Here is a 20153-nt window from a genome sequence, read left to right on the forward strand (position 1 = left end):
TAAATCAGCATCTGTTCTCCTCTCTCCTCCATCCTCTCCCCCTCCCACCCCACACGAGCAACAGCAGTAGCCAGGGGGTGGACTAAAAGAGACTGGAATCATGAAGGATGGGGGGTACCAAGGAATTGGGTAGGTAAAGATATGTAGTGGTATTGGGAGGAAAAATAAAAGTGGATCTCACATACAAACTTGCTTAGAACTGCCTAGAGCCACCCTTTTTGTTTACAATGAATTGGTTAAGTTTATGTAGGGGAAAACCACAAAAAATAGCCTAAGACTCACCCTGGCAAAAGGTTCCATAAAGATTGCAGAAGCAGTGAAGGCACCAGTTTTGCATTTCATTCTAAAGCCAGCACTCCTAAGCACGTCATATAAAAACATACTGGGATATTGGTTCAGTATTAATTCAGTGGGATAATGTACTAAATTTCCAACACTACTTCCTACAGCAGCTAAATTTCAATGGGGATTTCACAGAGTGTAAATTAGAGTAGAATTTTGCATACATGGTTCTTTATTAGTTCTGTTCCTGGAAACAATGTAACTGCAAAATTTTAACATGTTTTGTTTGTTTTTCCCCACCCTTAAACAGCACCTAATCCTTGCTTGGACTTGACATGCGAGTTTCTCTGTTTACTCAACCCTTCTGGTGCAACTTGTGCATGTCCAGAAGGGAAATCTCTGATCAATGGAACATGCAGTGATCTGAATCTTTCAGGTGGGTATTAGACATTGGTTAACAGATTGAACACAAGAAATAAGAATAATGATCAGTGTTTATGTCCTGGCAAAAGGCTAATAGACAAGTGTTCCAAAACACTGTGATGTTGTACAATATATTTAGTAATGAACTGGAATAGAAAGTGAATAGTAGAGTAGCAAAATTTGGAGATGACAAAAAACTATTTACGTTGCTCAAACAAAAGATTTACCAAGCCTAGATGAGGGAACAGTAAGATGGGAGATTATATTCATTGTTGACAAATGAAAGGTAATATACATTATAAAGAATAATTTGAACTACTCAAAAGCATTGCTGGATTCTCAGTTAACTGTTAATCATTCCCAAAAAAAGCCTAAAAGACCATTCGTGTGGCTAGCTCAAAGAACACCTCTGCTCAGAATCCAGCAGTGGTAAAAAAGCAATAGCATATATAAAGGAAGACATAGCAAATAAAACTGAAAACAGTGTTAGAGAATCATAGATATGTAGGGCTGGATGGAACCATGAGATGTCAACAAGTCCAGCCCTCTGCTCTGAGGCAGGACCAAGTAAACTTAGACCATCCCTGGCAAGTGTTTATCTAACCCAGGGGTTGGCAACCTTTCAGAAGTGGTGTGCCGAGTCTTCATTTATTCACTCTGATTTAAGGTTTCGCTTGCCATTAATACATTTTAGTGTTTTTAGAAGGTCTCTTTCTATAAGTCTATAATATATAACTAAACTATTGTTGTATGTAAAGTAAATAAGGTTTCTAAAATGTTTAAGAAGCTTCATTTAAAATTAAATTAAAATGCAGAGCCCCTCAGACCAGTGGCTAGGACCCAGGCAGCGTGAGTGCACTGAAAATCAGCTTGCCTGCCGCCTTCGGCACACGTGCCATAGGTTGCCTACCCCTGATCTAACCAGTTCTTTAAAACCTCCAGTGATGGGGATTCCACAACCTCCCTTGGAAGCCTGTTCCAGATCTTGACTAGCCTTATAGTTAGAAAGTTTCTTCCTAATAGCTAATCTAAATCTCCCATGTGGCAGATTAAGCCAAATACTTCCTGCCATATCTCCAGCAGGCATGAAGAACAATTGATCATTGTCTTCTTTGTAACATAACTTAACATATTAGAAGACTGTTATCTAGCTTCCCCCTCAGTGTTCTTTTCTGAAGACTAAACATGCCCAGTTTTTTTAAACTTTTCCTCACAGGCCAGGTTTTCTAAACCTTTCTTATTTTTGTTGTTCTTCTGTGGACTCTCTCCAGTTTGTCCACATCTTTTCCAAGGCATGATGCCCAGAATTGGATGTGTGACCTGAGACCTCACCAATGCTGAGTACAGTGGGGATTAATTACCTCTTTTCTCTTACATACAACATTTCTGCTAGTATACTTGGGAATATCAGCCTTTTTACAACTGCATCACGCTGATAACTCATATTCAATTTGTGGTGCACTATAATCCCCAGATCCTTTTCAGCAGTGCTACCACCTAAACAGTTATTCCCCACTTTGTAGTTGTGCATTTGATTTTTCCTTACAAAATGAAGTACCTTGCACTTATCTTTATTGAATTTCCTCTTGTGGATTTCCAATCAAGTCTCCAATTTGTCAAGGCTGTTTTGAATTCTAATCTTCTCTTCCAATGTTTTTGCAGCCTCTCTCAGTTTGGTGTCATCTGCAAATATTATGAATGTACTCTCTGTTCCAGTATTCAAGTCGTTTAGAAAAATTTTGAATATTAAATGATCCAGGACTGGACCCTATGGGATCCCACAAGCTGTGTCCTCCCAGTCTGACAGTGAACCATTGATAACTAATCTTTGAATACAGTGTTTCAGCCAGTTGTGCACCCACTTAATAGTAATTTCATCTAGACTACAAAAAAGTGGATTTGCTTATATGGTGATTCCTGTGTTCCTGTTAGATTCTAGGAAAAGAAAGTATGTCACTTGTAAAATTATTGTTTATCCATTGAATATGAGTTATTTATAAAACATTATCTGCCCATGAATGCAAAGAAAAAGTAGCCAAGTGTATTTATAATCTCTCCTCCCTAGTCAGAATTCCCTCTTTAAAAATTTAGAATACAAATTGTATTCTTCTGAAGAATTGCATTTTTTGAGTAATACTGTTTTGATAACTGTTTCACAGACAAGATGAACAGTACTCTCACTGTACAGAAGAGAGTGCTAAAATATTAAAGTAAAAGTTATTCTCATGGTATTTTAGGCCCAACCTGAAGAAGCAAGTATCAAAAATGGCACAAGAAACTTGTTTTCCTGAGAATTAAGCCCTGTGTTAGCACATGCAAGGAATTCAGAAGGTCGATAAAATTCGAACTTTTGAGTCCTTAACAAAATGATCAGAATCTTGAAAGCTTTTGGGATTCAGCAATCACAGATTAGGATTTACTGTGAATCTGAGAAATCAAAATATGCGAGTAGCAGAATTTTTAATATTTGTAATTCTAGTTCTGTTAATATAAAGGATTTAGAATTTGAGGGAGTTCACCAGTTACCAAATCACCCAAATAGAAATTTTGATATTAAGTCACACAATTTCAAATTTATTCTACCAAGTATTGAAAATCCAAACTAATATAGTGATTTAGAAGTGTTTATAAAGTGAAATCAGTAAAACTATCCTATTTAACAGTGGGTTAGTTCCTGTTCAAGAAAACTACATGTACTAACAGTAAGGGTAAAACAACAGCGCACAGGCTACAGTATATATCTAACTAATTCATCTCTTTGTTTAGATAGAGTACAAGGCATGTAAAATACGTCATAGCCATGCAGCTACATTAGTGTTATCTCTTATATTTACTACATTATGCTATATGGTTGGTATAAAAAATATGTGCTTAAATACTGTTGCCCTTGGGCTAAGATGTGGTCGATGTTGTGGCCGTACAACAGCTCATTTTGTCTTGTTGGATGGGAACTGATATAGCCAAATACATTGTAAAATGTTTGTTTATACTCTGTATGCATTCTTACCTACACTATATACATGAGTCCTGTTACTGTTAAACCAAAATGGACCAAACCACACATAGACAACCCCAGAGCAGTCATCCTGAACAGCCACTAAAAACTGCTATCTTCAGTGCTCCTCCAGGCATCATACTGTTTTCCAAGTTGACACAATATGTTCCACTTCGGGCTACCTCTCATTCTTAAGTCAGGAGCCAGAAAAGCAGCAGCAGAATCGTGCTGGGCAGATCCAATAGTGCTCAGCTGATTCATTTCAATATTTCTAAAAGATAAACATAGAAGGACTTAACATTATATTTAATATTGAAATTTAAGTATTGACAAATTACCTTACCGGAATTTTATTCTTCCTTTGGTGTCTGGGAGTAACCTGCATCTGTAATTTCAGTAATTAACCCAACTTTACTGAACAACTGAGAGAATATACTTTACTGAACAACTGAGCTGCTAGGAAAGATATTGTCATAGGACAAATATTTGAAGTCTGAGTTGTGTTTCCACAAATCTATTTGGGCTGTCTACAGCATAATAGTTTTAGATAGATATGGAGAAGTGCCCTGTTCACTGAATTTTCACTAACTGGAGACTTTTGAGGGATCAGTTGCTTCAAATAACTGCCCACAGATGCACTATCTATAATTTCTTTATAAATTGCTGAGTAACTGTTTCTTTGTACTCTGATTTCAATTTAGGTTCTCTAGTTTTGGATTTTTTTTTGAGTGTTTTCTTTTGCCCATTTAAGGTGGCAGCTTAAATTGCATCTGAAATACACAGAACGTAACTAAGGATTCCCATATGTATATCTGTGATCTGTTTTGATATGGCTAAAATACTCTGAAGTAGCTTTTGAAATCTGTTTTTTTCATGGCTGAAAAGGTCTTCATATGGCACTTCTAGTTAGGCTGCTTGGGACTCTGGGTCTTTGTTGTCTTAATCCTGAGAGATGTCCTGACCAGACCAGGCCAGAGAGAATGACCCAGATGGTATTGCCATCTGCTGGCTCCAGATGAATCCCTAATACCCCCTGAGGTGAAACAAAATTGAAGTTTTAACAAGAGCAACAATACCAGCTCCAGGCCATCTCAATAAAATTCTTTACCTCTTCCCCTTCCCCCCCCCCAAAAAAAAATGGTTATCACTGTCTTTGATACCGCTTAAGAGACTGTCAAACAAGGTGGTTGTTTTTTTTCTTTCCAAAACTGTCTCCAGCTAAAATGAATAACAGTCATTCTCTTTCTCTGGTCCGATAAATATTTAGTATTTATTCACAGTGGATCAGTCATTGGGCCAGAGAGAGCATGTGAAAATGATTCAGTAGCCCAGTAGTTAAGGCATCCACCTGGGAGGTGGGAGACTCAGGGTCCAGTCCCCCTGCTCCAATCTCTATTTTTCTAAAGTGAACACCTTAAACAGGAGAGCCTGAGGGACCCCTACATGAGACTATCCATAGGTCATTGGTTAGAACATTCCCCTGAAAGATAGGCCACCTGTGTTCAAATACCTTCTTCCTATCAGACAGAGAGAAGAATTGAATCTGAGTCTCCCACATCCCAAACCACTGGGCTAAAAGTTATAATGTGGGAGGCAGCACCATCAGCATGAGCAGAGTTTGAACGGGACCTGATCCAGTAGGTGGCTTCTGCACGTACCAGATAGGGCCTACACTTGACTTACGCAGCCAAATACCTATCTTCTCCTGGTTCATAAATTGCTCTGGGACTTAGGTGGGAAATAGGTATCCAGACACCTGGGATTGAGGCAGCAGTGAGCATGCTCAGAGATGGAAACATAGGTGCTGAGAGAACTTTTACCTTGAACACATGGGTGGCAACCGACTGTAGGCACCTAGAGAGTTCAACGGGATTTCTGTGGATTGCACTGGAGCCCAAAACTGGGACTTAGACACCTACATCTGAGACTTAGACTTAGGTGCCTGAGTACTTGGGTTGATCAGGGACCATTAATTTATACAGCTGAATAGTTAACCACATGACTGAATTACTTATTATTGCCATTTTGGTGGTGTTCTTAATATATACACTATTAGAAGTCAGGTATACTAACTACATTAAATTGGTGTGGTAATTATTTTTAGTGATGTAGCGAACTTTCCAGTTATCTGAATTCATAGTAGTTACATGTATCAAAAAGCATAACCATACTGTGATGTTTAAGTATAGCATAATTCCAATGACACTACTATCCAGTCTGATTGTTGGTTTATTGTACAGCACTTAGATGATTATTATCAGGTGTAATATGAACATGCAGGAAAGGAGCTAATGAAGTTTCAGTAATTTAATGGACTACCAAAAACACAAGTTCACCATAGTAAAAATGGAATGGTTATCTACAGCCATCAGTGCACCTAAAGCAATGTGAATTATTCTATTTGTTTATGGGGAATGAATGTTTCAAGACCTCCTTCTGGCTGAACACACTTTGAGAAGTGCTGGCTGAGTCTGTATGGTTACTCTAAACAAATGACACTCCCTCATTTCGGCTGATCAGACCTCATTTCTACAAGCTTTTGTATGGCTAATGTGAAGTACTCTACTGCTTTGTCCTCGAGATTGTGGCTTTGCACAATTTGTGTTTGTTTTCATTCATTTCACCCCAGAAATTGTCAAAAAAGATGTTATTACTCAAGCTGTGCCTCATTGGGTTTTGTTTTTTTCATGAAATTCTACATAGCAGTTATTAGCATTGATATGTAATAATAGCATGGATCCATTGATCTCTCTGTTTTTTCTTTATAAACACTGTACACTGAATTCTGAACACTGACTCCTCAATAGATTTGTGTACAAACTGAATGCATATTGCACATTTCTCCTTATTGCTAATTAATTATCCTATAATTGAAAAGCGTATATTTGGGATCTTTACAGCGCTTTACAATCAGCTATCTTTTTAAGCTGGTATCTGTTACATTCAGAATACTAATCTATTATATCTAGTATTTTCATAAATAAATCAAAAACATTTCATATCCAGTTCTTTTTTACTCTTGGAGAAGTGTTCAGCTGATCTCTCGAGTAGTTAATTATAATTGATAGAGTACAGCTTTGTTTCTAATTTATGTATTGACAAAAGCAGACCTGTTTTTCTGTTTTGGAGGTAAGCTGTAGTTTTCAGATAGATTGAGCATTGCTTTGGTTTCAGCAGAGTGTTGGATTTGCACTAATTATGTTTATTATGTCTAAATGTATAATGTATAGCACAAGGAAACTGAAAATGTGCTAGGAAAATGAAAGTTTAAATTTCGATACAGAGATTTGCACTGGAAGAAAGTTGTATGTAGCACTTCCCTCTGAATAAACACTAATAATGGAAATTTTACATGAATTCCATATTCCTAATTTGAACATTTAACAGTTAGATTTAAAATACAGTATATTTGTGCTCTCTTGACTGGACGAAAAGTTTCAGGAAAACTGCAAAGATTCAGATCCAAATGTTCAATCTGTGCCATATTTGTGTTTTCTTTCATACTTTCAGCTTTTCATGTAACAAACAACACAGTGAGCATACTTATAAAGCTACTTCTGTTTTGAAAGATTCTACTGGTTTGAAGCATACAAGTTGTATTTTAAAAGGAGAATATACCACTGGAACTGATAATATAAGTTCAAGTACTGTCAACAGTTTTTTGTTTGTTTTTTGCCTCAGTTTGCCACCTTTCCTGGCCTTCTCTTTCACTTTGGCTTGTAAAATACAATTCTGTTTTTCTCTGAGATCACGCAGAAAATTCTTGCACATAACTTCCCCTTCTCTCTTTAAGATGGCAGAGCAGGCTAACAGGAACTTTTTTAAACCAAAAAGGTTCAATTTGTGAAGTGGATTCAACAGTTTTCAAAGGAAAAGTTGTGCTTGCAGCTTGCAGATAGGCTGTGTCAGAGATCAGGACTAGATTCCAGACAAATACAGCCCTAGAGAGTACCCGTCTCCCCCCAGGCAGGAAGGGCTCTTCAGCAGGATAGAAAAGATCACACTGCTTTGGCATAAGGCTATAAAACCCTTTAATCTACATTGTCATTGAGCTGGGAAAGTGGCAAACTGCACATTTTTCTCAAGAGTAAGCAAGAGACTAAAATATCCTCCCATTTCCTAAAACAAATTATCTCCTCCTTGGAGAAAGGATTCCTTCCTCCTCCTTCTCCTCCTCCGTATAATGTAGTTCATTAAGCTGTTATTACAGAGGCCTATCCATCCATTTGGTGTCTTCCAGCCCGGGGGATGAACATAGCCTTGTCTTTCCTAAGAGATGAAATCACTTATAAAAGAAGAAAATTTCTCCCTCTCAAGAGAGGACTGTAGTCCCAAAATCTCCAAAAGCTGAAAATGTCCAAAAAGTATTGTATTATGGCCTCCTCAAATGCTTCATCCATGGGAAAAGATCGGCTCTTTTACTCTCAGTCAGAAAAAACTGGCAAAGATCAGCACAAGAGATTTTGTGCCTTGAGCTTTCTGAGAAAACATGTCACAAGGTTAATAACACAAGGAGCATGCAGCCAAATCAAAAGGAAGAATGGAAGAAAAAGTATCCAAGGAAATATTTTTCTTCTAAATTAAAGTCAGAGGAAACTATTCTCTGAAAAAATAATAAGATCTAACTTGGAAAACCCATGCAGTAACAACAGAATAAATTGCCAGACTGAAATGCTATAAAATTACATGGTCTAGAATCTTCCATTCCTTAATTAAATAGATGATTAATTATTTTAATAGAACTTATATTTAAAAGATTAAAGAAACAAGAAAGTCAAGAGCACTTTAAGTTGGGACTCTGAAACTTTTTCAGCATCCTTCAAAGAAGTTCTGAACAAAATTTGATCTGTTCCATGTGGTAGTAACCTATGTAACAATGAAGAACAAAACCATATAGATTTGCATCAGCAGCCTTCAAGGAAAGAGGAGCTTTTTCATAATCTTCACAGAAAATCATCTATCTGAGTATCATCACTGCATACCATGCAAACAGAAGGCAGAGTGGTTCAGCATGGAAACGGAAGATCACAGTTATAAAAAGAAGATACCTTTGAAGCTTCACAATTTGTCTGCCAACAAGTCAAAACACTCTATGCTTCTCCAAGGGAAAATACATCAGAGTCCTGGGAGTGGGCAATCTATCTCATCCCTGGCCCAAATATGGAGTTACTTCAACTCTTAATATCAGCATCAGATAAAAAATGCATAAATCAACCATACTCTTCATCATTTGAGGGTCTGAGGAGGCCTTTAATTCTCTGTCCAAATTAGAGATGACCTTGTTTCCACCTTGACAGTGGTTAAGTTGTGCAGGCCTCCTCATCAGGGGCGCCTGCACAGCCCAGATTTGAACAGCCTCATCCTCACTCTTGAAAGAAGTATGATCACTGAATCAGATTATTCTAATTAAATCACAGAGATTCTCTTCTTTTACTGATGTTCCAGTACTCTGAAAATCTATATGTCATCTGCAAAAAAAATAAAAAAGAAGATGACAAGAAATCACTATCCAGGTTCCAGGAGTTTAAGCTATTCTACAGATCCTTTAGGATGAGATCTCAAAGCACTTATCTTTTGTTTTCTGCACATAGCCTGGTTACCTAATCCACTTTGAAAAATTATTTTATCTGAATAACAGATAATAAATTTGGTCATTCAAACATTCTTTTCTGCTTCTTTTGAACAATCTCACTTATAGATCCTTATTTTCTATCATTCAAAACTGCTTCCTCATAACTAGCCTTGCTAAGGCAAATATTCAAAATTGTACTCAGTAGAAGTATCTTACTGTGTTTTCCACAGTTTGAGTTGTTATTTCATATTGTATGTTATGATAAATATGCATGTCTCTACATTTGATAAAAATAATGTGTTAGTTTATTATGAAGACAGTATGTTTTTATTACATTTTTCTTAAGAGGTGGGATTTTGTAAATTATGTTACATACATTGTTTGTCCTTAGCAATCTTAATTTTGTTGTTGTTGTTTTAGAGATACACATTCTTTTTGTATGTTTGTTTAGGTTTTATAAAGATTGAGTTTATTAAATTTTAAATAATTGAGTTGGACAGATCACTAAATTATTAAGTTCAAAGAGTGAGTGGTGTTGACCAAACTAATAATGGCTCCTGAGCACATCTGTATTCTGATCCAGCAAAGAATTTAAGCATGTGACTATTCACATACTAAAGTTAAGCTTGAGTTTAAATGCTTTGCTGGATTGGGTCCTCAATGTGCAACCGCCATAATACGTACACTCACAACAAAACTAAATTAGCTATGTACCTGTTTGCATCCCAGCTTTTACTTTCAATGATAATAGGTATTACAGAATAATTATAGATGACTGTGTCAGAACCAAGCTTTGAACTCAAGACTCTTGACTTCATAGTCCCTATCCATTTGGCAACAATGCTTTCCATCCAAGCCATTAAATCTGCCTGTGCTTTACTTATTTCATTTGAAAAATGTGACTATTAATAATGGTTTGCTCTTACAGTGTTTTTTTTTCTTTTGTAGATTTCAGTGCTTTTATTCTAAAGTGAATAGGTTTATTGAAAATCAATTGGACTTGTGCTTAAAAAATCCCCCTCTCCTACGCTGATATCTCAGTTTTCCTAAATACAGGGCACCTTGTGTGTGTGGTACTGTTGTCCAGAGAGAAAGTTATGGGTCTTCCATCTTCTCATTTTGCCATAAACTTTCAATATAATTTTAGGAATCATTTAACTCTTTGTTGCTCTGTTACCTCTCTGGAAATGGATCTGTGAACATTTTCCCCTAATCCAAGGAATCGTTTTGATAGGGAATTAAAGGAGGATAAAATTTACCAGGGGAGAGGATTTCTTGCATTTTTCAAAAGTAGTCTGATCAAAAGACCTCAATGACAAACATATTCTGTTGTCTTTTTTTCCTGATGGCTACACTGATAGAGAATCATATCAAGAAGGAAGACCATAAATGACATTTTGATTTTTTTCTAAGGCAAAAACAAGCAGAATTTTATGTGCCTGGGTGTATAAAATGCATTAACCCTTCATTATGTATTATACTGAAGCCAAAAGAGAGAGGGAGATTCCTTGTTTTGCTCCTCTTGAGATGACCTTTTCTTATGTTTCACCTTTCTTTCTTTTAGGATCTCAGGGCTTACTGCTTCTCCACTATGTAACAGATTGGGGGAGAGAGAGAGATCATAATAAATAATAGAAAGTGAATGACTTCATTATTTCCTTATTTCAATGTCTCCTGAATCTGACACACCCACATTTTTGCAAACAATTAAGTGTTTGATTTCCGTTCTTTTTAGGGAGTAGTACACATAGGGTTTTTTTCTTTAAGAAGAGAAAAAAGAATGGAAGAGAGAGGACACACAGTAATGTATATTTATATCTATATAAATAGTTCACATTAGAATAATGTGAAAATAATGGAGTTTTCAGTTTCCTGGCAGTATCATAAAATTGAAAAGCTTGTTTTGGGTCATACTGAAAACACTTTTTTTTTTTTTTCAAAAAAGTGAAAGAAAAAAATCATACCAAATGAAATATGTGTTTAGACTCTGAGCATTTTTAATGTTTAATTTAAAAAATAAAATTAAAATAAAAAGTTGGTTTGAATTGAAAACTTGAAATATCTTATTATTTTTAGTTTTTTCCAACAGAAACAGTTTGGCAAAATCTGTACAAATTCCTGAAATGTTTCAGTGTCACCATATTTGCATTTTTCACCAAAAAAAGCTTCCAGAGTTTAGAATCCTTGCATAAGCAGGTCAATTCTTACTCTGTGCTCCAAATAGTAAACACATTAATTATGTTCCTAATTTATCTGCATCAAGTGATTTGTCTTTTGTTATTAATTTAAATAATAGAATGTAAACCTTAGCATAAGCTTTCTTCTAAGCTTCTCTGTTCCAAGTTTTTGCCCCCAAAATGATCCCTCTGTTCATGCCTTCATTTCCTACCACCTCAGAAACACTGTCAGGCTCTCTTACATCCTGATTGCAGTTAATAGGATTCACCTGATCTGAGTCAGGAAGAATAGTTTTGCTTCTTGACACAGGTTTCTCACCTCTAACATCAAGCCTACTTATTTTAAAAGTCCTGCATTCCTACATGGGGTTGTAGAACTCTGGCAGTCTGTTACATCTTGAAACCCTACTTTTAATATTTCTAAATTAGTAAAATCCAAAAATGTTGTTGTAGCTTGACTGGTTAATAATTATTTCATATAAAATAAATTAATATTCTTGAACTAACTTATTTTATAAAGAAAATAGTTATAAAAATCCAATATTTTGTATTCTAAAAGCATAATATTTGTATTCTAAAAGCATAATTACATTTTCCTTATATTTTTGTGTGTTTCTGTGGGGACCTAGAATTATTTTAATAACTGCTCTATTTCTAGTGACATCAACTATAACCAAAATAAAGGAAAATATTTCCTTTTCCTCTGTTTTTTTAAAACACACAATTGTTCAGTTTTTCCCCTGAATTATTATACATGTGCAGACCAGTGAAATTGCAAAAATTTAACCGAGTTCTATATTTGACCCAATAAATTAGTGCTATTTTTGTGGAAATGTTCATGCGTGTGCATCTTAGTATGAACAAAGAAATACACTTTGAACTGTATAAAAGGATATATGAAAAGATTTCCATCTTAATCCATTCAGATCATCCAATCCTAGAGTAATCTAGAAGAAACAGAAACCTTTGTTATATATTGTTTTAGCTCCAAAACACTAATCTTTGGAAACATCTATATTTCTGGTGGACATAATAATGAATTCTTCCTGGAGCTTTGTGACATCCTTTTTCTTAAAATGGACAGTTCTTCAATTGTAGACCAAGATTGGAAGGCAGGAATAGACAGACATTTTAATTAGTCCAACTTCACATGATCCATTTTGTAAGCAATGGAAAGATAGCCCAAACTGGATTTGAAAGCTGTGTGGATATTTAAGCAACCTAACGATTATAATTATTTGAATTTTTCAGTATTATATACATGATATTCTACAATCGATTTCTTCTTGAATGTTTTGTGCATTGAAACAGACATAAATATATTAATTTCTTGCCATGTTCTGATGCTGTTATCAAAGTAGACACCACTGTAAAGGAAGACAGTAAGTTTATGCCTGAGCTGAAATTGGCTTCAAGAATATCATTATTTATGTTACAGTAGTGCCTACAGCCTAGTGAGAATGGGCTACATACTGTACAAACAAAGAAATAGGCAGGCCCTTCCAAAAAAAGGTTATAATTTAAATAGACAAGACAAAGAGTAGGGGAAATTAATATACATATGAAGAGACTGATGTCTGCAAATGTAAAGTGATTGTCTCTAAACATGTTAGTTCCGCATGTTGGAGGTGTGGGGGGGAGGCGGTGAGAAAGGATGGAATAGGATGGGGTAATAAATTATTTTATTGTCAAGATCCACATTTCTTGTTAAAGGCATAGTCAAAGTCGAGACTCCAGAGAAAATAACACTAAAATAATAATAATAATAATAATAAATTAATTAATTAATAATAAGTAAACAAAAAGTTTTTATGGCTCATTCAAAAGTGTATGGTGGTTCATATTTGGCCAGCAGTTTACCTATTGACTACCCTGGCTAGACGGTTGATTGGTTTGTTTTTAAGTCCTTTGCATGGGGGTGAGTTAGGAGGCTATTAGCCGAACAGAAAGACAAAGGCAGAGAGGACACAGAAGGGAAAGAGTTAAGAGGGATAGGGAAGAGGGTGCATGAGGGGAAGCCAGATGAGGTAGGAAAGTATAGTTTTCTCAAGTCCCCCAGATGGAAACTAAATTCTGATTCTGCAGCCCTTACAGTGAAAGAAGTATTCAAATGAGTAATCATTTTCTCTGATTATTTGAAATAGAATTTTTGAAAAGTCCAGTAACCTTTGTGAATTTTACTACAGAGGATACATGTAAACTGACTTGTGAAAATGGAGGAAGATGCATTATGAATGAGAAGGGTGATTTAAGATGTCACTGTTGGCCAAGCTATTCTGGAGAAAGATGTGAAACCAACCACTGTTACAATTACTGTCAAAATGGAGGAACGTGTGTAGCCTCTGCTCTTGGTAAATATTTGCATGCAGCTTCTATACTTTTATCTTGACTGAAATGTTTGGATTTATTCTACACATGTACCCGATTTCCCCTCCTTTCTTTTTCCTTGAACTATTTGTTATCATCTTTATGGATTTTAAAATTTCTGTCCACACATAAAGCCTCTCCTCCTCAACTTGGTTTTGAAAACCTACTACAAATCCTTTACATTATATAAACCCTGTCTGTCTTGTTAGGATAATGCCATAATAGGGTCCTTTAATTGGAGACTGGGCTTTTTCCATGATCGCTGCTTTCTCCTGCTGCTCTCATCAGAATGCTGGGCACATGATGACCACTCTCCTTTCAAAAAGATAGGGCTTTTCCTCTGCCCCATGGCAGATCATCATCATACTACCTCTACATTCTTTTATACCAATGCTTCTCTCGGCAATAGGAATGAAAACACGTCCCTTTATTAAATGTGAAACAGACATTTGAGACAATATCCAAAGCCTGCAGCGTTGGTACAGGTAACCTGCTGTTTGCATAACATGCTGGGCGGAATGGTGTGGAGTTGTGCATTTAAGCCACAAGTCTTGCGCCTTCTGACCCCAGGGCAAGATTGGCTCCTCTGCAGCCATAAGTCTAAACTCCTTCTCATCACTTAATCATGTCTCATCACCATGTGTGGCATGTGTCCATGATATAACTTCTAAATATTTGAAAAAGGTGACACTTCATTTTGGGTTAATTTAATGTGTTGTTCTCTGTGTGTGTGTGTGTCTACTGCAGCTAATTCTAAAAATTCTCTAGTTTCCTAGCCAGCTTGGGCTTGCTGGATTTGTCCCCTTCTTTCTTTTTCACCACTCCCATATCTGCCGCTCAATTTTCATGGACAGGCAAGTGAATACGTCCACATAGTCTTCTTTCCAAACATTTTCCTTAAAAGCCTTTGACCAGTGGGTACCAGTCTGTTCCTGCAAAGTGTCTCCTGGCATCTCAGTTAAAAAGCACCTGTGTCCCATGTGGTTTTCCCTGTAGAGAGAGGTGAATGGGATGCCTGATATGTTGGGTATGGGGCATAGCCCCTCTTTTTCTGACTAAACCTCTGTTGGCTTGAGTGCACAGTCCTGTGCTATTGGAGGTATTTCCTCACTTCCTGCCACCCCTTTTTGGCCATCTGCCACCCTAGCTTATGAGCAAGCTTCTAGATTCTGTATCCACCATATTCCTTCACCCTTAGTAGCCCTCCTCCTGAGAAGGAATACCCTAGACAGGGAAGTTCCCCAACATTTTAGCAATGGAAAGGTGGTAGTTATCAGCCAATTCCTCCCATATGTTTGTGGGGAGCACATCTATAGCTACCCCAACATAGTGTCTGATGCCTGCTGATTGCCTCCTGTGTCCTTCTTAGGGCTTAGCTCATCCCCAGCTGCTGTGTCCCATCTCCTACCTCTTGCTTGAAGGGTAGCCTCTGCTGTTACTACCTTCGCTCTTGCTTGGCCTCTAACTTTCGACTGGAGACCAGGATTAGGGAGCAAATAGACTCTGCTCTCTTCGCTGCTGCTGCCCTGCCTCTCCTCAAGCCAGGGGGGTGGACTTGGCTGTAGCTGCAGTGCTGCCAGAAACAATCCTGTAGTCTCCTCTACCAGGCATTTCTGCAGTTTGCTTAGATACTCCCGCCTGCCCTCAGGGGCTTGAAATTGAGAGTTAATGATAAGGAAATGCTTTTCCAACAGGGGCATGCTTGGAGCAGCATGCCGCCGGGGGCGCTCTGCCGGTTGCCGGGAGGGCGGCAGGCAGGGCTCCGGTGGACCTCCCACCTGCGGGACCGGCAACCGGCAGAGCGCCCCCCCGCGGCGTGCCATCATGCTTGGGGCGGCAAAATGTCTAGAGCCACCCGTTTTCCAATGCATGGCTATAAATTCTGTTCTCTTTTACCACCAGTTTAATAATAATTTGATAACCGATTAAGTCAATAGCAGAGTGTTATTCATTTTTTAAAAACATTATTGTGTTAAATTTTTGTTGAGTATTATATGTTGTAGAACCTCATCTGCATACACATGTTAATTTGTTAAACAAATCCCACTGGTAGTTCATGGATTTATTCATTGTTGGTTTACTTGCAGTTAAGCCTTTTGGCAAATTCCTATGTGGACATTACATAACTAGAGTTGGGGCAGCTCTAATTAAAATTTATAAGTTTATGACAGTTGTATTGAATTACAATAATTGAACAAAGAAAATGTCATCAGTTAATTAAAAGTACACATCTGAGAGTTCTAATTAAAAGTTTTGATAATAGTAATGAATGTTTTCCAGCAAACCTAATTAACAGGAATTTTTAAAAAAATAATTAACATTAATAGTTAAAGTCTAAAACACAATTGCTAAAAAACCACAATTGCTTATTTCTTACAGAATAAAAGTACAAAATAAAATAAGAGAGCAATAAGTGAGCTTATTGAAAACATTAACAAGATTTAGGATGATCACGAACTTAGATAAACCGGTATTCCTAGTATATTTGCAGGAAATAGAAATCTTGATTAGAGTAATTTGAAATAAGCGAAAAATCAAATTGGCTGTTCCTTGGCACAGGTAAAAGAACAGTTGATGAAGTATTTTATGACGCTTTAAAAACCTTCTAAATATCAGTATTAATAGACTCAGAATTGCAGTTTAATCTGACTTTTTTTTTTAACCAATGTATGGAGCTTCTCTTTGATGGAGACTTACAAGATATCAGATCAGATTTTTGGCCCACGCTGAATAACTCGTTTGTACTCCTTACTTGTCACAAAGGGACCAGAAGCTTCCTGAAACAGGGAAGTTTGGGTTTTTAAAAATGGGATAATGCCCAACTGGCATTGAAGTAGTGTAGCTACCTCAAAACCATTACCTCTGCCCACCATCAGTTGTGGAATGCTGGGGGTGAGATGGAGCACAGCTGAAGTTCAAGATGCTCTGTTGATCCTTAGCTAGCACAATGGTTCTTAAGGAGGCACTGCAAACAGCATTGCCCCATGGGCCAAAGTAGCCCCTGTCTGCCCCCAATATTGAAAGAGTGTATACCTTGTTTCTACCAAGGATCAAGCCCTATATTTCTAAGAAGTAACTGTTTATACTAAAAATTCTCCCAATAAAACCTCCATCCCATGATGAGTCTTCAGTCTCATGAATGTGAATTATCATGTGGACAAAAACTATAGCTGTCAAGACAAGCAATCCTTTAACATACTATCTTTGAACTCCTTATATTAGACTGTACTCTGTTATGTAAGAATGGTATCAAATGGGATAGACAAATGGAAGAGAGTGTACATATTCCTATATACCAAATTAATACAGTAAAACCTGCCAAGAGCAACCACTCATGGGAGTTAGCAAAAGTGGCCACTTGCAAGAGATGATTTTCACACAAGAGAGCGGTGGTGTTCCCTGGCTTCTTGAAGTAGTCTCTTATGACAGGTGGTCTCTCTTCAGAGGTGGTGTCTAAGGCAGGTTTTGCTGTATTTAAATTTCTGGTCCTGAGTCTACCATTGCCAGAGTGAACAAAGATGTAATTTCCAATAATGTAGACATTCAACTTGATCATTTGAAATTTAAGGAAACAGAATTTAGTCTAAAAAAAAAATTAGAATGCATATAAAAATTCTCACCATTTCTCTGTAATGAAAATGAAATAATTCTATCAACTTTTTACTTCACCTAATACACAAAACATTATCTTCAGTCTTTCCTTCCAAGATACTGTATTCAATATAACAACATACAAACTATTTCTCAGTTATGTATTCAAATTGTTGACATACCTTGAGCCAACAGAGGTGAATGTCCACTTTTAGATGAGTCCTTATTCTTAACTCTTCTCATATATAAATCATATTTTGAATTTAAGATGATGGTTAGATTGAGAAAAAACAATCTCATAGACATGAAAGGGAGAAAGTGCTGACATTTATTTGTGCAGGTAAACAGGACAGTTTATTTGCTACTGTATAGCAGTCTAAACCTTTAGAAGAGGATCTAAAATCTTCTATGTAATCTGATCAAACCCAAACTATAGATATTAAGATGTTGATCAACCCCATTCACTTCTGAGAAAATTTTATCTGAGTCCCACACACTTCCCATTCTCAGTTGGTTTGTTCATATCCTGCTGCCACAAGATAACTACATGTGCCTCTGGTATCACATCTGCTTTGCCTACCCTCAAAAGTTTTTTGTAAAATCAAAACAAGATATACTCTAATTAGCTTACTAAAATGCTGTACAAAACATTTGCAAAAATGCATATTAATTGGAATATATTTTCTCTGCTTGTTCCCCATTCCATCAGTTTTCAAGTGTTAAAGATACTGTGAGACTCAATAGTCATTCATATTTATTTTTCCATTTTTTACAAGGTAGTCTGAGCTCAAGGACTAGCAACTTCCAACTATATTAAGCAGAATATAAATTTTCAGTTTTTAAGAATATATAAATACATTGTTGGTTCTTTATTTTAAGTTATTTTTATTTGTTTATATTTACAAGCATTTAATATACATTGTTAAGATCAAGGTCAAACAAAATTCACTTCAAAATAGGGAATATATACTTTATGAACCCCTAGATCAATTGAACCATCTACCCTAAAAGAAGCACAGACAGCGAATACCAGAGAACGGACTAAACACCAATAAATTTAGAAACATTGCAGTTAGTAGAAATCTTTCATCACACTCTAAAAGTGGCCAAGGTGGAGACAGACATAGTTGCAGCAAGAGTCAGCTTTCATTAACCTTCACCTGCTTAAAGAGTTGTCATTTTCTAGTGTAGAGCTCGTCCAACTGGAGCATGTGCTGAAAATGTGGTGTGTCAAAAGTTGCTGCCTTCTTGCTGCTATTACAGGCGCTTAAGTTTGGAGAACACAGTGTAGACATTTAATTACAGGAACTTCCACAAGGGGATAATTCATTGATGGAGATGGAGGAGGTGTGGCCATGAGGGATAGGTAGGTGAAGTGAAAGATGATGTTGCCATACAGCAAGTGCTGTAGAGTATGCTAACTGAGGGACATTAAAACCTGGGAGGGTAAAGATGAAAGAAAGAGCAAAAAGGATATAATGTTAAGGTATTTTATTTTACCTTTAGAACACAAGTTGACACAAGATTGTTGTATGATTATGATTCCCGTATGATGGTTGGATGTACATAAGGCAACCGTATAAAAATGTTCTCCATGCTATCATCTGGTATCTCTATTAATAAGATCTGATTCTTATATAGCATTTTTTATCAGTAGATCTCAAGGCATTTTTAAAGGATACCACTATTATCATCAGCCCTATTTTACCTCTGGGCCACAGAAAAATGATGTGATTTCCCCCAACTCACACCACAGGCCAGTGCCTGAACAGAACCCAGGCTTCCTGAATACCAGGACACTGGTCTGTCCACTAAACCACAATATCTCACTACTGTAGGGTAGTATGGTGTGGTAACTTATTGGTCATTGTATGAGTTTTAATAAAACAATCTGAGAAGTATTTTAAAATTCAAAGACAGAAGATGCTTTATAAGAACTAAGCATTATTTAAAAAAAATTGGATGATAACTGTCTGCATGTTAATGGAAAATGAACTGCTGGCATTTCTAGCTGACACATTAAATTAAATGACAAAAAAATAGGTTTTAGGATAAAATGAAAGAAATCTTCACATAACTGTCAAAAATTGACCTATTTGTAAGCCTACTGTTGCACAGAAGAGAATAAAATTCTCCCATGAACAGGCAAAATACACTTTCCCCATCACTTTTTAAAAAGAAGAGCTTGACAAGAAAACAGAGGCTTCAAACTTTTAGATCTTATTCTGTCATTATTTTTTTAATACTCTTATATACCAGACAACAATGATTTAACTCGAAGCTGTCTGAAACCACTTAACCCAGTGGCAAGAATCCAAATACAAAATATACAAGAGTACAACTCTGAGTCAAAAAAAAAAATTGCATGTCAGCATCTGAATTCAGTATAGTTGATTTGGTGCTTAAAGAACAAGAGACATATTTTGATGCATATGTAAGAGCAGGAGCGGCGCCAGGGTTTTTGGCGCCCTAGGTGGAGGTCCTTCTGCGCTCCTGGTCGGCGGCAGCATTTCTGCGGCGGGGGGGTCCTTCCACGCTCCCAGTCTTCGGGGCACTTCAGCGGCGGGTCCCAGAGCGAGTGAAGGACCCACCACAGAATTGCTGCCGAAGACCCGGAGCGTGGAAGTACTCCCCACCGCCAAATTGCCTCCGAGAGTGGCAAAATGCCACACCCCCAAATCCTGGCACCCTAGGTGACCGCCTAGGTCACCTAAATGGAAGCGCTGGCCCTGTGTAAGGGGACTGT

The 20153-nt window shown here is 37.0% G+C and overlaps 1 protein-coding gene across 1 annotated transcript in view; it reads left to right on the forward strand.

Annotated features, from left to right (window-relative positions):
- LRP1B (LDL receptor related protein 1B) overlaps window positions 1-20153 on the forward strand; it is an 875307-nt gene that overhangs the window by 807298 nt on the left and 47856 nt on the right. The window contains exons 80-81 of the mRNA XM_030580310.1: window positions 593-718; window positions 13636-13800. Of these exons, the coding sequence (XP_030436170.1) occupies window positions 593-718; window positions 13636-13800 (291 nt within the window). The remainder of the gene's footprint in view (window positions 1-592; window positions 719-13635; window positions 13801-20153) is intronic.

The sequence above is a fragment of the Gopherus evgoodei genome, chromosome 11 (assembly GCF_007399415.2).
Source record: "Gopherus evgoodei ecotype Sinaloan lineage chromosome 11, rGopEvg1_v1.p, whole genome shotgun sequence".
Lineage (NCBI taxonomy): Eukaryota > Metazoa > Chordata > Testudines > Testudinidae > Gopherus > Gopherus evgoodei.